Genomic DNA, 21,324 nt, shown 5'->3' with positions numbered 1-21,324 from the left:
CTTAGTTTTTAAATAGAATGATTTTGTTTCTCCTAAGTCTTATCCTTATAATCAAAACTCCTCTTGAACTACACAAGTAGTAGTATAGTAGTATACAAGTAGCATACAAGTAGTATGACACCATGCTCCATTCCAGAGTAACTTGGGTAAGTTCAGAACACTGAGATGTTGCTGGAATAAAATGGACTGTGACATACCTGAATAAGAACTAGATTAACTGCGAACAAAGCGTTTAATCATGGGATTTCAAACTGGAAACAATTTTGCAGTAGCATAATCAACACCTTATGTCCCATAATGAACTACTATATAAAGTTACTTGAGCTTAACAGTTTAAGTCACTTTGACAGAAAATACATCATCACAACCACCTCTGTCCAACTCCTTGGGATATGTGCAGCAGCTAGCCATGTAGTTCTCTATTGCAGGTATGCCTATGATTCTATAGCACAGAAAAAAAAATCAGCTCCTCATTCACAATCATGAAATGCTCTTACCTAAACCTAGGATGTTTATTGATGGCTTCATCTGGAAAGAAGAGGGATTTTGAAGCTCCTCCTTCTACTGGCGTTGGCGTATATTCTGGCACTGTAAATCCAGGACACCCTAACCTATATAACACAACAATGAGAGTCCAAGTTGTAATGAATACAGACTGTGATTTTTAAAAGGGTCAGATGACCTAAGATTAAGATCTCAGAATACAAAGGAATAAAAAGATTTTTTAAAAACTTGCATCTAACTCGGATTACTTCTAAAGTGCTTTTCAAGACTGTTACCTACCCATCTGGAATTGCCTGAAAGGGTTGCCATAAAAAGGTCAGTACTTGTCAACAGCTGGCTTCTGTGGTAGTTAAAACAGACTCTTTTCTTAAAGCATTACTTTACCTCTGAACACTAAACACAGACCTTTTCAGTGGCCGAAGCAGGAAACTTCACAGCATTATACAGAGTAAGCTCACACATTTTAGGGCATTAGCACCTGTCATTAATACTGACATGCACTGGCATTCGGTGCCTCGGTTTTTCTCTACAGGCTGCTGGTTAACAGTCAATTTCTGACATACGTAATTTACCCAGTTCTGCCCCCAGCAAACTACCTCTGTTAAAAGGACGTACCTAACTCTGTAATAATTAGAGGTAGTTTCATGTGTTTCACACAGGCATATGTCATAGCAATTTGTGATTTTCAAACTTTGAAGAACTCCCTAATGGGAGAAAAGTAGGAAGTAACAAAAAGTTACACCTATAAGGCATAAAATGCCGAGATATGAACAAGAAAATCAAAATAAAACGCTCCTTTTTGGAGCCTTGGAGGATGTAAAAACAGGAAAAAAAATCCAGGAAAAAGTAAGTTAGCAAGACTCCACTCAAACAAACAGGGACTTGAATGGCAAATCAGTGAAAGGCAGAAATCAGAAACATTGTTCTCCCTACACAGCCTAGGGAGATCAATCTCTAAAGGATTCAACTATGAATCATTCCAAAGATAAGTCACATGCAGACTGTACATATTATTTACTAGCTTTAACTGAATGAAGTCTAATGTATTGTTCCCACAGTCATGTAAAAACTATTTATCCGGATCTATTTAGTCCTTGTGAGATTGGCTCTGAAATCTTTGTATACAAAATTTATTGAAATAATCTTTTTGTAAGGTTGCAGGGCAAAATGCAATTCTGTAACACTGAAAACTGCTTACTATCGGAGTTTAAATAAGGGCTCATTACTATAGAAATATCTGGTATAGTTCCCACAAAGAAGAAGCATAGTTTAATCAATAGAGGGATCTTAGGGTAGAAGACATGAGGTGTTTTGGTACCTGATTTTCGTTGCTAAATCACATTTTGTACTGTTCATGCTCTTGGCAAGAATTCAGGGCATTCTGTACTACACAAGAAACCAGCCAGTAAGGCCAAATGCTTCTGTTCTACTGCAGATTTTATTTATTTTTTTCTGAACTATTTTAAGCATAATTATCTTCATTCATTTGACGGACCAGGCTAGTTCAAATGAACACATTAAACTCCCCTTAGAACTGTTTGAAAGGAAAGTCACAAAGTTCAGTTTCTCCTAGTCAATGAAGAACATCCTGAATGTACTTTTCCAAGAGTCTCCTTACAATGATAAGACGAAATCTACCCTTTGTAAGGATGCTATGACCTCAGGAGAGGTGCACTCCTTTCTAGATTCAATAAATACAAGACTATAGAAGCTTTACATCTCCATTTTGTAAAGGTAATCACATTCCTTTTCTACTGTGCTCTAAGTAATAAAAGGAAGTATGCATGTGCTTCAGTGAATACGCAGTATTAAAAAATAGATCAGGTTAGCCAAATTTTATAAGACTGCTATTTATAAGGATCAAAGCTTGGAAAATAGGTAAATGGAAACCTTTACCATATCAATTCAAGATTGCAGGCTACTCTGTATACTATACTTTATTACGAATAACCAGGTTTTCTCTTCAACTGTAAAACCATCATAGATTAGAAGCAGCTTAAAAATATAAAAGATGCAGATTTGTTTCTGTCTCACAGCAATAAAAAAATTTAGAAAACATGGCTGGAACATTAAGTCAAACTACTTTAGTGGAATCGTATTTTGCTCAGTTTCATTGTACAGTTTAGCTATATAGTAAAAAAGAAAAAAGCATATATGGAGAATAAAGAGAAAAGGAAACAGTGTTACACTTCTCAAACAACAATCTCACCTTGGAAAAGATGTCACAGTGCAAACAGCCTCATTTTCTTTCAGCACAGAGGCAGCCTCTTGCCTCCTTTTCCTCATGTTGTCTTGTACGGTGTTGAATTCAGACATGGTTCCCCCATACGGCTGTCCAGGTGTCCCTTCAATCATATAGCTTCCATATTCTGGTCGCCAGAGTGTTGGGTGGCTTTAGTAAATAAATAGCATTATTTATTTAAGTATTTATGCAACTTCAAAAAAAGATAGGTTATTAGCATAAATTTTAGACAAAGGCAACTTGTAAGAAAAACCTCCTAAAGCTAATTATTTGGTGGAGTAGAGTACCACAACATTCCTTCAAATAGATGTCATCACTTGGAGACAGTTAAGAGAAATTAAGGAACAGTTTTGCACTAGAAGTGTTGTTGTATAATGCAGTAAGCAGAAATTGCCTGGGCCGACAGCTGCAGCGTCTGTCTCAAACTTTGTTTCTTGGGGTTGTAACATGTTATAGCACAAAGCCTAACAAATTATTCTCCATTTCTTATTTCTACTGCCTGTGGAAACCTGGTCAGATTTCACAAATGTATCGGGCTAAGAAATGAAATGAAGTTTAAGCACACTATTAACCCCTGAAAAGCAGCCTTCTTTCCTGACAAGCCACCGCACCTCCATGGAGCACAAAGGCAGAGCAGCATTGTCCCTACACTCCTCCATACAGGAACAGTTTCAAGCACGAAGTCTTAAAAGAAGAGAAACTGCTTCTTGTAGGCTTTCAACAGTCCCTCTACCAAGGAAGAAAAACAGGAAAGCCTTACTGGATGCCAGGGGTTAAGGTACCTAGCAAGGAGCAGACAGGCCCAGGGCACAAAGGCCTTTTATCACCACAGCAGTTTCTCTAACTTCCTGTAAGCTTCTGGCTCTCTTCAGCCAAAACACTTCACTATCTCTGGTCTCATTTCTCTGCTCTAGAAAAATAGATCTGTTGCCATTAATTAGAAGGCAGTTTGCAGTTCCCTGCCTAGCTGGAGTAGGGATATGACCATCTTATTACTGCAAACTCCACAGGAGAGGATGGGGAAAAACTGCCCTGCCATCTTACGCCTAACCTTCCTAATTCTGCCAAAAATGGGACAGTGTTCCTATGCAGACAGTGTTCCTACAGAGAGCAGCTCTTACACAGACCTCATTCGCTCCTGTAGCCAGGGATACATGGCTCAGTGCACACATGCACTTTACCAGGGAAGGAAGGTCTGGTATACAATTACTGTGTACACACAGACACAAAACCAGAGCAGGACAAAACAAATACATAAACTGAAACTTCTGTGGGCTCACCATTACACCCTTCATTTTCACAAGGCATAACATGAAAGGTGCACGGACCGCATGCAGGTGCGCTCGAAGCCTTTCACTTTCTGCACCCCAGTTTAATCTGCAAATATTGGTACCGGTGGTTTACAGTTTTACAAAGAGCGGACTTGAAAGTTAAGGTAGTTGTACAAAATTCTGTATGGTATTGTAATGGGAAGAAAAAAAAAAGCAACAGGAAACAGCTACTCACTTGGGGTTTATCTTCTCCCCCTTGTCTTGCAGCGTCTGAAGAACGTCTTCGCCATGTAGTGCTAAGCGTACTTTCTTATTCTCATGGTCAAATTTTACTAACATATACTCCACCTTGTAAGTAAAAAAAAAAAAAAAAGTTACAGGATGAGATTTTCTTCACACACAAATTCACTGGCGCATGAATTTACGTATCAGCTATAAAGGGATGACAGATGTCAGACTGAACTTCACCTCTACAGAGGCTTAAAACCATAGCTATCTATGAACGCAGTAAACTATACTGGAGAAGACAGCTGCTTGCTCATTTCATCTTGAATGAAGAACTGAAATCCCTTGAAATCTGATTTGAAAATTCTTCTCTCCATTTTTAACTGTGGTCACTTCAGATTCCGAATTTGCATTTGCCTCCATTATTGAAAAAAACAAACCATGCAAACTCTTAACCACAAGCGTGCGTCTGTCATCCCACAGGTTATGGTCTCTGCAGCTGACAAAAAACAACAAAAATCCCCTCACTTACAAACAGGACATCCATTTATACCAGCCACTTGTTGGAGCTATAAAGACTGCTGTGACAGAGCCTCATTTACAGCACAGAAAGCCCACGGTCGTAACGAACGGCACCGGCCCTGCTATTAATGCACCCCAGCTCTTGGTACAGCACTGGGGCTTCCACCCCTTCTTGGTTCAGCCTTGCTTCCACAGCCCTCCTTGCCTCCCTGCCCCGCGGCCTGCCCTCCTGTCCCCACAGCACCTTGCTCCAGGCCTCTGCTCCTCCATGTCCCCGGGGCTGTCACCTCCACCCGCTCCTGGCTCCACACCGGTGGAGAACTCAACCCAACCAGCCGCTAAAGAAAGCGGTGCCAGTGCTGTGCCCCAGATCCGAAGGAAATGGTTTGCCAAACAGAGATTATCTGAAAGCCATCGGACTGGGAACACCCCCATTTCAAACCTCCTAATCTCGACGCATACATGCTATCAAAACTCCCTTAAGGCCTTTTAGAGCACCACCTGACAGCCGCCTGGACATTATAACCCTTCGATACTTACTGATATAACTATTTCCTGACACATATTTGGAAGGGGATGCTTTGCCTGCCAAGTAAAATCAGAAATCATACATGGAAATGCATCACAAGGGCAATGGCTGTGAAAACTCCTGGCTGGCCCAGCAGCGATACACAATGCTTTCTGTTTGCGGCTCTCAAGCCCCTGCTTCCATGACTTTCACCACTAATCTAATGCAAACATCAAGGTCAAGTTGTAAATGTAAACTGTAATTCCACTGCTAGAATTTATCAGTCTTTGTGCTGTGCTACTCAGTTATGTTTTCTCACTTTGCCTACGACGGCATCCAGCAGTACTTACTGAACTCCGCTACTTCGATGCCAGAGGCTCAGACTCACCAAGACGCTGATTTTGGAGATGCTGGGTCCAAGCTGGCAGCAACCTCTTTCTGTACAGAAGTCTGTGAGTATAGGAAAACAGCCTGCCAAAGCACAGGAAAGCTTGTGCGGTGTTTTCCAGCACACTCTAAGTGGATTTGTGGGCTTCCCAGTCTTTGGTTACTTTGGCATTCACAGAAGAGTTGTTGCTAGCTGCAGTGACAATGAATGTAATCCTCTGTTGGGATTTGTGATTAAATCTGAAACAGCATTATCCGAGAATGTTTGTAATTCTACAGAATCTGATTAGACAAATCCTGCAGGGACTCATTGAGCAATTATGCATGTTCTCAATATTTTTTAAGATCAAATCTTAATCCCCTAAAGAAAAATGATTTCTAGTTTCCTTGTAAGATGCTATTTCTTTGCGCAGCATGTTTTGTGGTTTGTGTGTATTATGCCACAACAATCTACTCAAGATAACTACACACAACAGTCAACCAGAACTCACTTGAGAACTGATTTAGTTATTATCGAGTACCAGTCGGTCTCTCACTCTCAAGTGACACTTGACCCGTGATTAGTGGTGATATAAAAGGATTTCTTTCACACCTTCTGGTTTCCTACCACAGCCAACACCATCTCCTCCAGCTTTGGGAAAGCTTCAGCCAACTTATCCTTGCTCAGACCCAGCCCAAACTAGAGAAGGTACATAACTGCAGTTCTCCAAGTTACAAAGACAGACGTGTGACGGGGTATTGAGCCCGCTGTGCTCCTGGCCTCCCACCACGCTGTCCTCATGGTGCCTTCAGCAGGGACTGAAAGCAGAAAAAGGGCAGAGGAGTTGCAGCTGCATTTGAGAGACGCCGAAGACCAACATTTGTCCACTATTCTAATTTATATGTTCCCGCGATTAGCCTCCTATCTTAGTAATCCCTCTCCAAATCTAATTACAACAAGCTGGTAGTGTGTACACTGTACTTCTCTATAAGCCGTATTATATACAGCTTAAAAGTTTCACAAAAGAAAATTAGCCAAAAGAATGTAAAGAAGCATTAAGCCAAGAAGGCAACATGAAAGAAACCGAAACGTTTCATGATCTGAGTGCTGTAGTGAATACATTTATGCAAACAGCTTTAGAAACAACTGCTACTCTTCTGCTACTCTTGCCTCTGGAAAGATTGACTAAACCTTCAAAATTGTCTTCACACACAGAAGATCTGCCATTAATTTTAATGAGAAAAGAAGAAAGCTTCAGACAGCTGCCAACGATTCCAAGTAACCCACAGAGTATCTTGCCAACAGAGGGACCGACTGAATGGGCATCCTTAAAGAATTTAACTTAAGCTCTTCAAAAGATTTAGCCTACAGCTAGAAAAAGGGAAACAAATTCACAGTTCACACATTTTTACATTTAACTTCAGCTCTTCATTTACAGACTTTGCACATGTTTTTTATCCACAGTGAAGTTCAGAGAGTTGCGGCCTAGCTGAAAGCATCAGTATGCCCATGAGAGCTTTGACTCTGAAAACGAAGCATGTGGGGCTTCACCCAGCCTTTGTAATACATTGTTTTGCCAAACTCCTTTATAGTTCACTTTTTCCCCTGTTTTTAACTAGTCTACCTGTAAGGGAAGCGCACCCTGCCACTGTAAGAAAGGCAGACGCCACAGACCCGTATGTCCACCTGGGGCTCTTGTCCCAAAGCAAACCAAACCAAACCCTAGATGTCTCTCTTCTCCAGCCAGTGTGCACACTATGAGGAGGCACAAAAGCCTGCCACTCGGCTCCCCCCTGCACAGAGGGGTGTACAACACGGTTTCAGTGGACTAAACCCTCTGACCACCAAGGGTTTGTCCAGCTTGCAAAAATGTGGTGGACACCTCACCAGGAGAGGGAACAAGAACTTGGCCAGAAAGGTTGTGAAGTGAAAGCTGTAAATCCCTCCACGCGTACAGCAAATCTAGAAAAAGGTCAGAAGTTAAATGCATTCAAATGACAAATAAATTCTCCACACAAAATAAATAATATTCAAGTGCAACACATCTACCTCTGAGCCAAAAAAACCTATTCTTTACCAGCTTCCTTCAACTACTAACCTGCAGCATACTGCAACTACAGAGCATTTCCACATCAGTTTCACTCCACGGCCGTGTCTTCTACGAGGGAGGCCTTCACCATCAGCTTGCTGTCAGGACAGTACCTAGAATAGCCTTGCTTCATTTGTCAGGATTACTTCTCATAGCTGGCTACTGGAGAAATGTCAGGCTTTCAAAATTCTTAATGTTGCTTCTGTAAATACGACTGCAAACAAGACCTTGAATCACCCTCAACTGGGGAAGAGCCAAACCACTCACTCCACACGAAGCCAAATAGTTGTTACTGGACTTGCCCGGCAGCAACATGAAAGCTAATAGTTCTCTGAAATTGGGCGAGCATGTCTAAAACTGTGTTTGAATGCTAGAGTTCACAGAGTTTTATTTGACCATAATTGCATGTATTCTTCCTGCAGAGAACACGCTACTTAAAACAAGAAAAATCAGCCAAGCAACTCTTCAGCGGCAATGCTAGCAGCTTAAGAGGACTTAAGCTGATGCAAGCCCAACAGGGTATCATTGTCCAAATACGCACCTTGGCAGTGGCCAGCTTCCCAGTATCAGCTCCCCTCCCAGCACACAACTAACACCGTTATGCTAAGTACACTAGGAACAAAGCCTGGCTAACATTCGGGCGAAAGCCTTTGCTCCAGAGCGTTACCCAGGTGCTTTTAACATACCAACTATTTTCCACGAGGCATGCCTGTACGTAAATACTCAAGTAAGCATTTCGTCTTGCAGCTCGGTAAGGTCAGAAATACGGTGCTGAGCAGGCTGAGATTCTACAAGGGAGGAAAATAAGTCAGAAAGAATTATCTGAAAAGGAGCTGCTTTTGAGAGGAAAGCAGGCAAGTTTGCATGCTCTCTGCCTTGTCCATCCTCCTGGGAAAATCAGCCCTCTGCACTCGCCTTTTACCTGGGCTTCTGATCGTCTGCCTCAGGCTAAACCTGATCACAGCTGAGTCACTGGAGACACAGAAGAGTCCTGGATGACTCACAGACGACCCTAGAAGACAATCTTTGTGATGCTTTCTTCCCTAGCAGTGCCTTCACCGGGCAGCCACTGCCACAAGTATTTGGAGCAATTGTTGGAGGCACTTTATAATGCCAGTTCCACAGCAATCTCTTCATGCATGCTTTCCCCTTGGCCTGGAGCTTTAAGAAAAATCGGAGGTTTTTCCTGACACATGGCTTTTGCTGACTGTTCCCAGAAGCCACTACAACATTTAATACATATCTTTCCACGTAGTACGCCTCATATGTTTATGCACACAATAAATAACAAAACAAGGCAACCTTTCTCCTCAAGAGCCTCAAACAAAACAAACAAAACAAAAACTCATTTCACTAGTTATTAAGCTACATCATAGCAAAAAAACTTAATTCCCCGATACGTTTATTGGTCAGTTAATGCATCATTAACATGCCACGTATCATTAAAATAACAGCCTACAGAAGAACAAAGTTTTAATAATCTGACTGCTCATCAAAAAAACTCTACCTCAAGTCTTCAGTGCTAACATGCAGAAAGGAGATTCTTCTGTAAGCACGTGTACTTGCAATATATGTAGAGTTTTTTAAACACAGCTATTTTCTCACCACCGCTGTCATAAAATGTGGAGCCACAGTAATAACCAGATCATGATGCACCTTTAATGAAAGGTTTACTGGCCCACAAAGGACAGCCTAACCCCTGAGGGAGTGAACTTAGGAGGCAAACAACTCTGGAATCGCAGCAGAAGCCTTTTTCCCCATTTCTCATCAGCAAGCCTCCAAGCTGCTCACTGGCACAACACAAAGCACTCCCACGCTCATGGGATTACAATGGCTATTTTCTGTTGTAAATTTTTTTTTTTTAAATCTGCTACTCAAATGTATTTCCCAAAATGCTTAATTTTGATCGAGCAGACTCAAAGTGGCTAATGCAATAACCAAAGCAGTCTGCAGCTCTGCATGAAACTAACCTACAGAAATCGTGCTCTAAAAACCAATAACAAAAAAAACACAACTTAACTGATGTTCATTACATTGACAGTTTGTACAAAACTGAAGTACTTTTACACCACGCTAAGATGATCATAGATACAGAAGAGGATGTAGCGTTTCCCATTTCAGGCAACCCAACCAGCCCCCGTGAAGTGCTGCTGCCCGCTGCCCTCCCACTTGCCGACATCAGGGCTGCAGATTTTCTTCTTTTGCATGATACGACGTGACTAGAGGATGTCCTGTGTTGCACATACCGCAAACCAGGAAGCTGGGTTACTGAAAGCTAAATCTAGAGGTCATAACTCTTTGCATGCTTCTCCAGAACAAGATGTGGCACATTAGGGAACAAGGTGCCTCCTCTTTGATCGCTGCACTGCGTTACGTCTGAGGTAAGACTGTAAAAGATTAGGATAACGTTTAGATTTCTGTAGCAAAAGCAAATTTATGGCACTCACAGATTTTTAGATTTAAGACAAAAAGGCACGAGTGTTTTTGGCACAACTATTTTCTAATCCACACAAGCTAGATGTTTTAACAGACTAATAACAGACCATTTCTTCAACTGTGAAGCAAGACGTTGCAAGCTTCCAAGTCGCCTCTTGCATCACAAAGAGAGAAAAAAATAAGAGCAATTAAAAAATCCTTCCTGTATTCATCCTTCCTACTCAGCTTTTCTAACACTATTAACTAAAACAATGCATCTGCACAGCAAGAAGAGGAAGTCCCGTGGCAAAAGAGGAATTATGCTGAAGCAATAGACAGTAACTCCATGACAAGATTATAACAATTCATTTGACATCCACAAAAGGCAGGAAGTTCACTGTGAACAGAATATTTCTCTATCTGAAATACAAACAGCAGATAATTGAAATTCCTCTTATTGAGATCTGCGATTGCAGAGGAGGAAATCAATGCATATCATGGGGCTTGGTCACTATTTATGACAAATTACAGCGTGTTTACGGAAAATAAGCAATTAAAAAAACCTTCCAAAACGTTTTCCATGAATTGCAAAGTTAGCTTTTAAAAAAAGCATCCCACTATAAACTATTTGCTGCAACACTCAGTCTAGTTCAGCCAAATACCAGTAGGATTAGACTAATAAACTTTATGAAAGCAATTCCAAACTAATAGAGAGCAGTTTATATAAGAAAAGTAAAAGTAGAAGCATAATGTGAGCAGAAGCAAGGACTGGAAAAGAGGTAAGGCAAAGGACCTATATCTGCATTTTCACTTGCTAGGATTGGAAGAGTTGAGAATTGCTTTTGCTTTCCTATATCACTTTGGGGTAAAGAAAATACCATGATGTACAACTCTCTCTTTTTTTTTTTTTTTTTTTTTTTCCCCTCCAGTAGTCAGGGACAGCCTCCCAAATCCCAGCCCCTTCCTGGTGCTCTGGAGCTAAACTTCTCAGATGTTTTCTCTCTAAATCTAAGCATTTTCTTCAGCATAACGGCTGTAGACTTGTGGATATTAAGTATTTTGCAGTTTTCTTCCTGTTTTCACCCCTCTTCTGCAGCCTGGGCAGTTTTAAGCTCAGGACAGGCCACTGCAGCAATACCGGCTATAAAGAAACTTCATAGAAACACATGCTAAGAAATCCGGAAATTCCATAGATACAACCACTAGATAGAGGCTATCAAGGAGGTTATCACTTCATGCATGTTTTGATAGCTGGAGGCTTTAGGTTCAGTTCCCTTTAGGCATTCCCTTACATTTCCCGCAGGAGGATTAAGGCAGGGCAGAGATGCAGTTCAACAACTATCAGCCGACGCATCCATTGCAGCCGCCCCTGCTGTTTGTTCTAAAATAAAGGAAGCACAAGTTATTTGTAAACAAACAACGTCACCGTCCCCTTATCTAGTCAAAGCTCAAAGTATGATCAAGCAGACACGTGACGGATAACCAAATCGTTCGCGAGTGCTGCCCTTCCTCACGTGGCGGGCAGGCGGGCACATCGATTAAGACAGCCACCATTCAGAGGCATCCAGACACGCTGCATCTGGCAGGGGGCCATCGCGGGGAATTTCTGCATGAAAGAAATTGAAAAATGCATTCTGTGGGGGGAATTTTGCTGGGGGAAGGGGGGCCAGAAGCCATTGCCTTAAAGTGACACAGCTTTTTTTTTTAAAGAGATATGAGGATACATTAGTGGTATTACAAGCACAAGGTTCCCATGAAAATTCTTCAAAAAAAAAAAAAAAAGGGAATTTCTGCACACCACTACTTAGCAGCAGTTTGGACAAAGCGAGAACTTGAGATCTTTCCTCTTTACTCTCCATATTGAGAAGAAAAAACTTCCAGCTCCTAAAGCTAGCTACCTCTCCTAAAATAAATTCCCCATGATCAGAGTATAATATTGATGGTGAGTCTGTATAATGACTTTTTTTTTTTTTAAAGAGCATCTCTTATTGACAGCCAGGAAAATACAAAAAATATTTATCGCTTTTCTGTTTTCTTTGTAACATACACAGTTAAAACCTAGTTGGAAAGTTTCAGAAGAACATTAAAGAAGCCCCATGAGCCACTTGAAGATTATCTAAGTGGCTTGGATAGATGGACATATATCTTGCACTGTGTGGATTTTAAAAACACATATTGAATAAAAAACGTAATAAACTGTATACTTGTCATCCACCTAAGTGTCCATCTTAGCTTTAAAGCTATCATGTGGCACCCTATTCCACAGGACATCTAGACTTTGTGAAGTAATTGTCTTAAAAGGACATCTGCTGCTTTTCTGCTCCATTATCTTACCCAAATTTCTTGTAAAATGAGAAAAGCTGAATGTTCTTCCTGCACACCGCGATGCTCTCTGAACCTGCTTCTTTGAACAGTCACTGTCTTTTCTTGTTTCCACCTGAATTCCTCTTTGCATTCACTTTTGTGCACGTGTGTTTGTCTCTCTCACTAGGCCTCTATTGGCTTTTAGAGGAGTGGTGACCAAAACTTCATCTGTGCGTTCTAGGGACAGGAACTGTACTTATTTCATGCAGTAGGTGAGCTAGATTCATCACTGTTAAAAACACCCTAGACTCTTTCTGGATTTACAGGAGTATCAGACATCAAACAGGAGCCTCAGTGTGTGCGTGTCTGAACCCCAAACCCTATCCTTCAGTTGCAGCAAGTATTTCACCAGTCTGAAAATCCACGGGCTGTGATGCAGTGTCACTGAACATCGTGCTGCTGCTGCTGCCCTGAAAAAAACATACAGCCTGCAAACAACAGCAAGACGTTAATACTGTAGCTAGGTCCCTGGGAAAAAATCGTTCAAAAGGAAAAGGAGTTCTTCTCACGGCCCAGGCTTTCCTTAGGAAAAAGGAGAAAACCTTAAAGATTGTCTCACCAGGAGTAACACCCGTGGCTTATTGTGGTAAGAAGCCCTTTGGTTTCTCTTCTTGCAGCCTCTGAGAAAGGCTGCTTTGCTGCTTGCAACTGGAAGTGCTGAGCAGCAAGTGTACATTTTTTTCTAATCCACTGGCATGGTATAATTAAAAAAAACTAATGAACAAGGAGCAGAGTAAATCAAAAGTAAGAAGAAAGATTAAGGAAAGAATACAGATCAAAAGGACATGAAAGGACTGAGAAAGAGACAAATGCATAAAGAAAAAAAGTCAGGAAGATTTCAACTTGCAAGCAGTGGTGGCACATTTTTCACGATGCCTCACGGAATTCAGCATCAGACCCATTCTAAAGACGGCCAAATTTCACATTACGTTTCCATGAAGACAACAGCTTTCTACAAGCTGGAGATGCCTGTTAAGTTCTGTGCCCCAGTGCTGACAGTAGCCAGGCCCCCGTGCAACAGAAGGGTCATTATGTCCAATTGCACTGAACAAGGCCGGGCAAGTCAGATTGCCGCTTAATTCACATGTACTTTCAAATAAAGCCAAGTTCTGCCCATGCTTGCTTTCTACAACCTTCCTTCTGAGGGGATCTCCCTCTAGCATACTTTTTTCAACACCTTCATACACCGAAGCAGCTCTCCCTTCCTCTCTACAGTACTTGCTCCCTTCAAATTCTCTTTTCCAATTCTTCTTCTCAGTCCAGACAGGGATTCAGCCTGCAGAGCAGTCAATCTGCCCCTTTTAGCAGTGAAAAACACAGTAGAAAAACATAAAGTATCCCATATACGCACTCGTGTATGTGCCTGCACGTGTGCACGTTGATGTCCTTGCACACTCACGCGCACACACAGCACAAAGGGATGGAGCTGGGTTAGCCAAGAGCCTGCCATTCCACTTGTCTGATCCCAGCATCCACGTTAAGCTGCAAAGGGAAATTTAAGCAACAGCCGTCAGCTAGAGGAATGCAATCGGCAGCCACGAGGCGCTGCACAGCACAGGAGATTTGCTGTGCACTAGCACACAGGCCAGCTTTTCAGAAAAAAAAAAGCCGGGAAGCAACAGAATAGGCTTTGCCTTACTCTCAAAAGCTCCGAACAAGAGTTTGGTACCAAAAGAGGTACCACTAACATCTGCCAAGCATCCCAAACTAATTGTTTCGTGTAGTACCTGCTACCTCTGCTGGAGTTGTAAAACACAGCCCTGAAAAGGTGCAGCTTTTTGCATTTGCTGCACGTGGAAAAAAAAAGTATTAAAAAACAATCTAATGACTCCTTACTCTGGAAACCCACAGATAAGCATACGCTCCTGGGTGGGAGAGAAGGATGGAAACACAAGGAGAATGTGAGACAGTTCTGGCTAGCGTGACGGTTTCCTCATCAGATCTATTTGCTGCCCAACTTTTGTGGGCATTAAGGCAAGGATAGCAAGGAGGGGTTTGACGAGGGATAATAAAATAGTCCGGTGTTTCGTATTTCCCACAGCCAGGAGAAGCCAAGCATAAACAGGGAGGCCAACGATCAGTCTGAAACTAAACGAGGCAGAAGGATGATTAAGAGGCAAAGGCCCTTCACCTGCAAACGCAGGTTCAAAGAGACCTTTAGAAAGACTTTTTAAGCAAAGTCTTATTTCTGTGCTACACTTGTGGCCTTTTTTTTTTTTCTTAAACTGTTGCAAAAACTTTGTGGTTGTAGAAAACAGTCCAAAAAACAGATCCCGTAAAAAAACAAGATTGTTTTGGTAAATCCCTTGGTTCTCCTACTACAAGGCATTACAAGGCTAGATAGGGACAATCTTTAATATATCCACATTGTCTGCAGTAGAAGACAAACTCGGCATGCACTATGAAAGTTGGGTTTTCCTCCTAGCAGTCATTAAAAATGAAGTAAAACAAGGTACCTTTTGCCAAACCTGGTCTCAGTAACATCTTGGGAATACAAAAGTAATTTTCTTTACTCAGATTTCATCGCTACCATTATGTGAGGCCTGTCATCTTCATTCTTGATTTCTATCTTCAAGAGTTTTTAAGACAATAGCAAACCCTCAGGCTACGACTTCACACAAGAAGGTCGAAGGGCACAAAAGGCTTTTTAATGAAAATTGTCCAGTGAGTCAGCTGAATCATCTAAGCTGCATATGTGTGGCTATCTAATAACTAGCTATTTGAAAGAAAAATGGAAAATGAGTTTACTGTTTTCCCCACTACCTACAGCACAGCTGAGCAAGTTGTAGAGACGGGTACGTTTCTGTGCTCACAGAGCAGCAGACTGGCAACAAGTCTCTGGCACGCTAATAGACTCCTAAATGCTGTTACATAAAAAATTGCACAATACAGCAGAATAAAGATAAATTGCCACACCTAAGATTAGTATCATTTGCTAAAGCAATACGCAGATTATGAGCCCAGTTACTCGAACTTCTGAGTGTTCACAGGCACTTCAAACGTGGCTCCAAGCTCCTCGTCAGAAGCGCGGCAATAAATCATATTGCCCTTAAAATTTCGCCTTATCACTCTGTACAGGACAAGATGTGAATCTCATTAAAGAGCATCACCCTTTACCATGCACAAATGCTTCAGTAAACTCTGCCACAGCAGGGACGAGGTTCGCAGGGTGCAGTCCCGCCGTACAGCCAGGCTTACCAACAACGAGCTGCTGCTGCAAGGGGCGCTTCTGCTCACCCCTTTCCTCCACAAGTTCCTGTTACTTTCCCCACGTTAACCAGAATTTGCTGGATCTCAGGGAAACAGCAAGAAGCTGTGCCGAGGAAACAAGGCAGCCTAAAAAGCTGAACGGGGGAACAGCTTTCTGCTGGTTTGGCTCCTGGGAGCAGGAACACCAGGGGAGGGGAGCTGAGCTGAGCCAGCTCGCTTGCAGATCAACCTGGGCTGCATGATGAAACCTCACCCTGGGAAAACAAGGCCAACTAGTAAGTCACACTGAAAAACGAGTGCCCCGCATTAAAGATTCACGAGGAAAACCTGGAGTCTGAGTCACAGGGACACCGTCTGCCCCAGTTTTACTCCTGAGCCCAAGCCTGTGTGCGAGGCTGTCAGCCCAACCTCAGCCACACCAGATGCAGGAACACGGACAGCAGGCAGGGACAGACAGCTGTGTATGCAGTATCCCAATCCACGCCGCTCCGGCTGCGAAACCCTACAGCGCAGAGCGGCCACCCTGCCACACAATTCCCTCCACGGGGCAGCTTCTTATGGCACAAAGCCCCCAAAACCCCACTTATCCCCTGGAAAGCGGTTCCCTTGCTCGGATGCTTGCCTCGCTGATGTCCCGGAGCCTGTCGCTGGCTGCTTGGAAGGAAAACGTGTTGGGGACGGGGCATGTCGGGGACAGAGCGAGGCCTCAGCTTTCCCCCCGAGGCTGTATCGCGACAGGCCAGGCACCCCCGGGGCCGATAATAACAATAACAACGTTACTTGGGGCTCTCCCCTTCCCCCCCCCCCGAATTATTTCGGCGTTTTAAAGCCCCGAGGCCCTCCCGCGGCACCTGCGCGGTGCCGGGGGTCCGGAGGAAGAGGAAGGGAGGAAGAGGAAGGAGGGGATGAAGGAGGGCAGGCTGGCAGGCAGGCAGGACGGGGTGCCGCTCACCTCGTCGCCCCACTTGAGGACGTCCTTGTGGCGGTCGCGCAGGGCGCGGTAGATGTGCAGGAACTGGAGGATGCCGTGCTTCCGCACGTGCTCGGCGTGCCGCCGCGTCTCCTCCCAGCTCAGCGGCGAGCCCTGCGACAGCAGCCCCATGCCGGGCCGGAGGGGACGGGAGCGGGGCTGCGGGGCGAGCCGCGACCGGCAGCGGCAGAAGCGGCGGCAGAAGCAGCGGCAGAAGCGGCCGCCTGCAGCCCGTGCCCGGCGCCACACGTGATGGCGGCGTCGGGCCGTGACTCAGCACTTCGCGCCGCACGCTCCGCCCCGCGCCGCGCCGCCGCCGCCGCTCGCCGTGGTGGTGCCCGAGAGCCGCGGTCTGGGCCCGGCTTCTTCCCCCGGCCCGGCCGCCGCCGCCGCCGCCGCGGGGGGGGGGGGGCCCCTTGGGGACCGGGGATGGGCGAGCCGGGGGGGTGCGGGGTGGGTGAGCGCGGTTGTTTGGTGTGGTGTTGAAGGAGGGGGGAATAAAGGTGTTTGGAAGTGAAGCTTGTGTGTGTGGTCTCTGCTAGGAGGGTGGCCGGCGGGGGTGTGAGGGGGATAAAGGGGCTGGCTGGCTGGGGACAGAGGGAAAGGAGAGCAGCTGGGCTGGGCCTGGCACGAATGGCACCCGAAAAGACAAGAAATGGGTGAACGGTCACCCCCTCCTGCACGGATGAGCTTCTGCACTGACACACTTCGTCAGTATAACCTCTAATGTTACACCCAACTGGCTTCAGTGAGATGAGCACTTCAGTCCTCTTGAGACATACATACATCCATATTTCAGATTTAGAATGACATTCCAACATGGTACATGTTCAACACTCTCAGACTCAGGGTCTGATTTTTGTGTGGTGCTGTGTGGAGTTGGGAGTTGGACTCGATGATCCTTGTGGGTCCCTTCCAGCTCGGGATATTCTGTGCTCCCACTGCCTGCAGTATCAGAGAACTCGCTAAATAATGGTATACTCAGGTGATCTTCCAGTTAACGGGCTTTTCTCAGGCTGCAAAGCAACGGGTTCGGCACAGCTAGGCATGGGGAAAATTTCCTCCTCAGTCCCAAATCCAGCCAGCGCCGTGAACCTGGGTATGTGAGCAAGAGGGGTCAGCCAGGAATGTAGATCCGTGTGGAGGCAGGAGGCACCCTATCTGCTGGGTGTCACCTTGACCAGGCTGATGTTCCTGATGAAAAAGGATGCTTCTGTGGTAAAGGGCCTACCACCGGTCCTAGCTAAGGGTCCCAACTAAGAGCTCCTAAAACGTGGACGGTGTACAGACAGCTGTTACATGTTTTTTAGAGATCAGAGCATACCTCTGAAAAGAAAAAAAAGTGCATACAGATGTTTTGAATGGATGGAATAAGACTCAGAAAGATACCTCGCCTTCCCAAGCCATTTCTGGTCGGGCTGCAGCGCCCAAGTGAGCTGTGACTGCACCCTCTTGTGCCAAGAAGAGGCCCGACTATGAAGAGGCTAAAAATAAGTTCATTATCTGAAAGCTGCCTCAAAGGGAACCCGAACAATATTCATCTCAGAAAAGAGGAAGGAGGGAAATGTCATGCTGGATATCTTAGATTTGATACAAAATAGAAGAAATGCTATATCAGTGTTATTGGAAGTGTTTTCTAAATGAAGAGACAGAAAAAAAAAGGAACAATGTTACATGAAGAGAAAGACTCGCTTCTGAGAAGAGTGTCCTTTATGGATACCATTAAAAAGTGAGGGATATAAGCAAGTCTGCAAAAGGAAATTCATTCTGCCTGAGCCCTAGTTTTTCATTCTATATACACAGCTATTTCGTCGTAGGCCTTAGGGAAAAGCATGGCTGGTATGCAATAGGATTGCATAGTTAAGGGTTTGAGGATTAGTAGAATATTTAAAATGTGGTACGGTCTACTAATGGATTAATTATATTATTAGATATTTCATTAACTGAATGACTATTGACAAAAATTGCCTAATTGTCTTTATTCCAGGATATGAGGTACCTCAAGGATAGTACAGGCTCCCAACACATTAAAATAATAAATCTAAAATGCGTTAGTGGAAAGTAGAAAATAGTAAAGTAAACCCATGTGAATTTAAAATGTTTTGTATCTTGGGTTATTTTTTAATGACTAAAGTTTGCATGAAAAGGGCAGCATTGGCAAAACCATTACAAAAAGAACAGCTGTGACCATTATAATTACAATTACAGGTTTCATTTCTAATGCACTGGTTTTATGACTTTTTTAAAACTCATGGTTTTGGCTAAGGTTTTCATTGCGGATCTCTAACTTGAAAACAATTCTGTTGCTGGTACAGTTGTAGATCTGGAGAAGGCCTGTTGAGTTTGAAGGAAAAGAAAACAATCTTTTCCTTCAGTTAAAAAAATCCCACAAATTTCTCATTTCTGAAGAATTAGGAAGTCAAAAAATCTTACTATTGACAGCAAAAGTCTGGTGAGGTGTATCCCTCATGTGAAAGGCAACTTCTACTTTATTTTTGGTCTGAGAGGACAAAGAGACTTTATGTGCTGACCTGTGTGTTTGAGGCCACCAAAGGATGAAGATTTACACACCAGTGCCACCACGCTGCCACCTAATCTTAGTTTTTCTATAACTTTAAGGTTCAAACTGAGCACCTGAGGAGCCCCATGCACCCAAATGCACCCAAGTAGTGTGAAATGAGTCTACTAGTGGCCACTTTCCTTTTGTTGGGGCAGTCAGGCCCAGTTTTGGAGCAAATATTACTGTATCAGAGCAAACTCTGATTGTTGTCTTATGAATCTGGGCAAACCTGTCCTTATTACTTAGGATTTATGCTCACAGTTAGTTCACTTTGCTGTTTGCGGGCTGTGCTGCTGAGAGAGAAGTCTGTGAAAGAATTGGGTATTTTGTTATGATCCCAAGGTGCTTTGAGTATGCCGCCGTGTATAATTGACTGTAATTGTTCTGTATGTTTCCAGCAACATACACAAATTTTCCAAACTACAGTCAGCCTTATGATAATGCAGGGTGCTATTAAGCAGTATCTTCATCTCTTCAGCTGGCCGCTAATGCTACTCTTCGTCCTGAAATTCAAGAGCACATTTTCAGTGGCTGTCTCTCCACAGTTATTTATATTATGCTAATTCTTGAGTTATTTCAGGGTGATTATCCACTTTTTCCCCCTCATTCTTGTGTGCCTTATCAACTATCAAGCTAGTACACTGTTTATAACAGAAAACCAAGACACTTTTCTTCTGCACCAGTAAAATTGATAAAAATGTAAACTGCTTTCTCACATCGTAATCTTTGGCCTAACAGTGTGACAAATCTGCTTTGTTTATGAGGTGTTTACTGTCTTCAGCTGAAGCTATTTTTTTCCTTCAGTTCTAAAAGTATGTGTTCTGGCAGTGCTGGGGTGTATGCAGCCTTTTTTCTTTGTAGGGGACTGTGGCATGGAGGAGGAGTATAAGCTATTCTAATGCTGACAGCATCACATGCAGAAGTATTCATTTATGCATAGCATAAAATATGACTTCAAGACACACAATTATTGTGTAATATCTGCATATGTGCATAATGTTGTATAATTATTTCCAGTACACTTAGAGTGATGTATAATTGCTTTCAGAGCACATAATATGAAAAAATAAAGCTTCTCCAGCCATCCATATAGGGCTGTAGATGATGTGATGAGTTTAGCTCAGAACCAATATTCCCAGACCCAAGACATGACTCTGGACAGACCAAAGGAAAATCTTCTGGATTCATCTTTGAAACAAATTGTTTACTAGAAAAGTATTTCATGGAGAAGAAATACTTCCTCCTGAAAAACATCCTTTACCTAAACTTAGCAACATGGAATTTTTATAAGGCAGACTCAGTCCAAATTCCACTTAAGCCTTCCCTTTGCTCTGAGAAGATCTGTTTTATAACTGGGCCAAACCACTTTATTAGTTCCTTGTCTCCTGAGTAGCTGCTTTTCAGCCCCAGCTAGGGATTATTCCCAGTTCCTGAAACTGTATCTACTTATCAAACAGCAAATTACCATTTATTTGGCAAATGTGACCAGGGAGTGTGGCTTTAGTGCATTTTCAATGTTATTTATTTATTTATTTATATTTAATTTTTTGTTTGTTTTACTTTGGGCTCAGATGAAGCAATTAGAATTGCTCTAATCAAATTACGTGTCCAGTTAAATAAATATCGGCTTTTTCTTTTTGTTCTCCTTGCTCTGATTTAGAACAGGAACTTGATGGAGGAGCCTTGCTGTGTATGAAAAGGAACACAAATTGTTTGCATACAGTTGTAAAAAGGAAATATCTATCTTTTTTCCAGAGGTGGAAAATTCACTTCCAGGTGAGATTCAGCTGTTTTTTTTTTTTTTTTTTTATGATAACATTGATGCAGCATAACACCCAGAAAGGCCTGTGCTAGGAAAAAAAAATATTTTAAGAAATAAAGATATGCTGAAGTTACAAAATCATGGGTGATCTTACTTATCCTTGCCTTGAAAACCATTAGAAAAGCATTCTAAAGCTGTCTAAATTCTACTAGAATTTAGATGAAGATCAACAGAGATATGGAAGAGCTTTCCAGTTAAAGTAGTCATGGAAAACAGCCCATGAATTTTTAAGTTGGAGATGATAAGGTTGTTGGA

At 43.0% G+C, this 21,324-nt stretch overlaps 1 protein-coding gene across 2 annotated transcripts in view; it reads right to left on the bottom strand.

Moving 5' to 3' along the window:
* GCLC (glutamate-cysteine ligase catalytic subunit) overlaps window positions 1-16,947 on the bottom strand; it is a 32,674-nt gene extending 15,727 nt beyond the window's left edge. Inside the window, exons 1-4 of one of the 2 annotated variants that reach the window (XM_048078079.2) lie at window positions 16,670-16,947; window positions 4,253-4,365; window positions 2,714-2,896; window positions 498-611 (exon numbers count right to left, since the gene is read on the bottom strand). In XM_048078079.2, coding sequence (XP_047934036.1) covers window positions 498-611; window positions 2,714-2,896; window positions 4,253-4,365; window positions 16,670-16,819 — 560 coding nt within the window. In that variant the 5' untranslated portion in view covers window positions 16,820-16,947. Of the gene's footprint in view, window positions 1-497; window positions 612-2,713; window positions 2,897-4,252; window positions 4,366-7,737; window positions 7,762-16,669 lie in introns of those variants that run through there. The other variant, XM_013172273.3, reaches the window with a different exon arrangement.
* Between the last annotated feature and the right edge of the window lie 4,377 nt (window positions 16,948-21,324).

The sequence above is a fragment of the Anser cygnoides genome, chromosome 3 (assembly GCF_040182565.1).
Source record: "Anser cygnoides isolate HZ-2024a breed goose chromosome 3, Taihu_goose_T2T_genome, whole genome shotgun sequence".
In the NCBI taxonomy this organism is placed as follows: Eukaryota; Metazoa; Chordata; class Aves; order Anseriformes; family Anatidae; genus Anser; species Anser cygnoides.
This window is presented reverse-complemented; position numbering and strand designations above follow the sequence as displayed.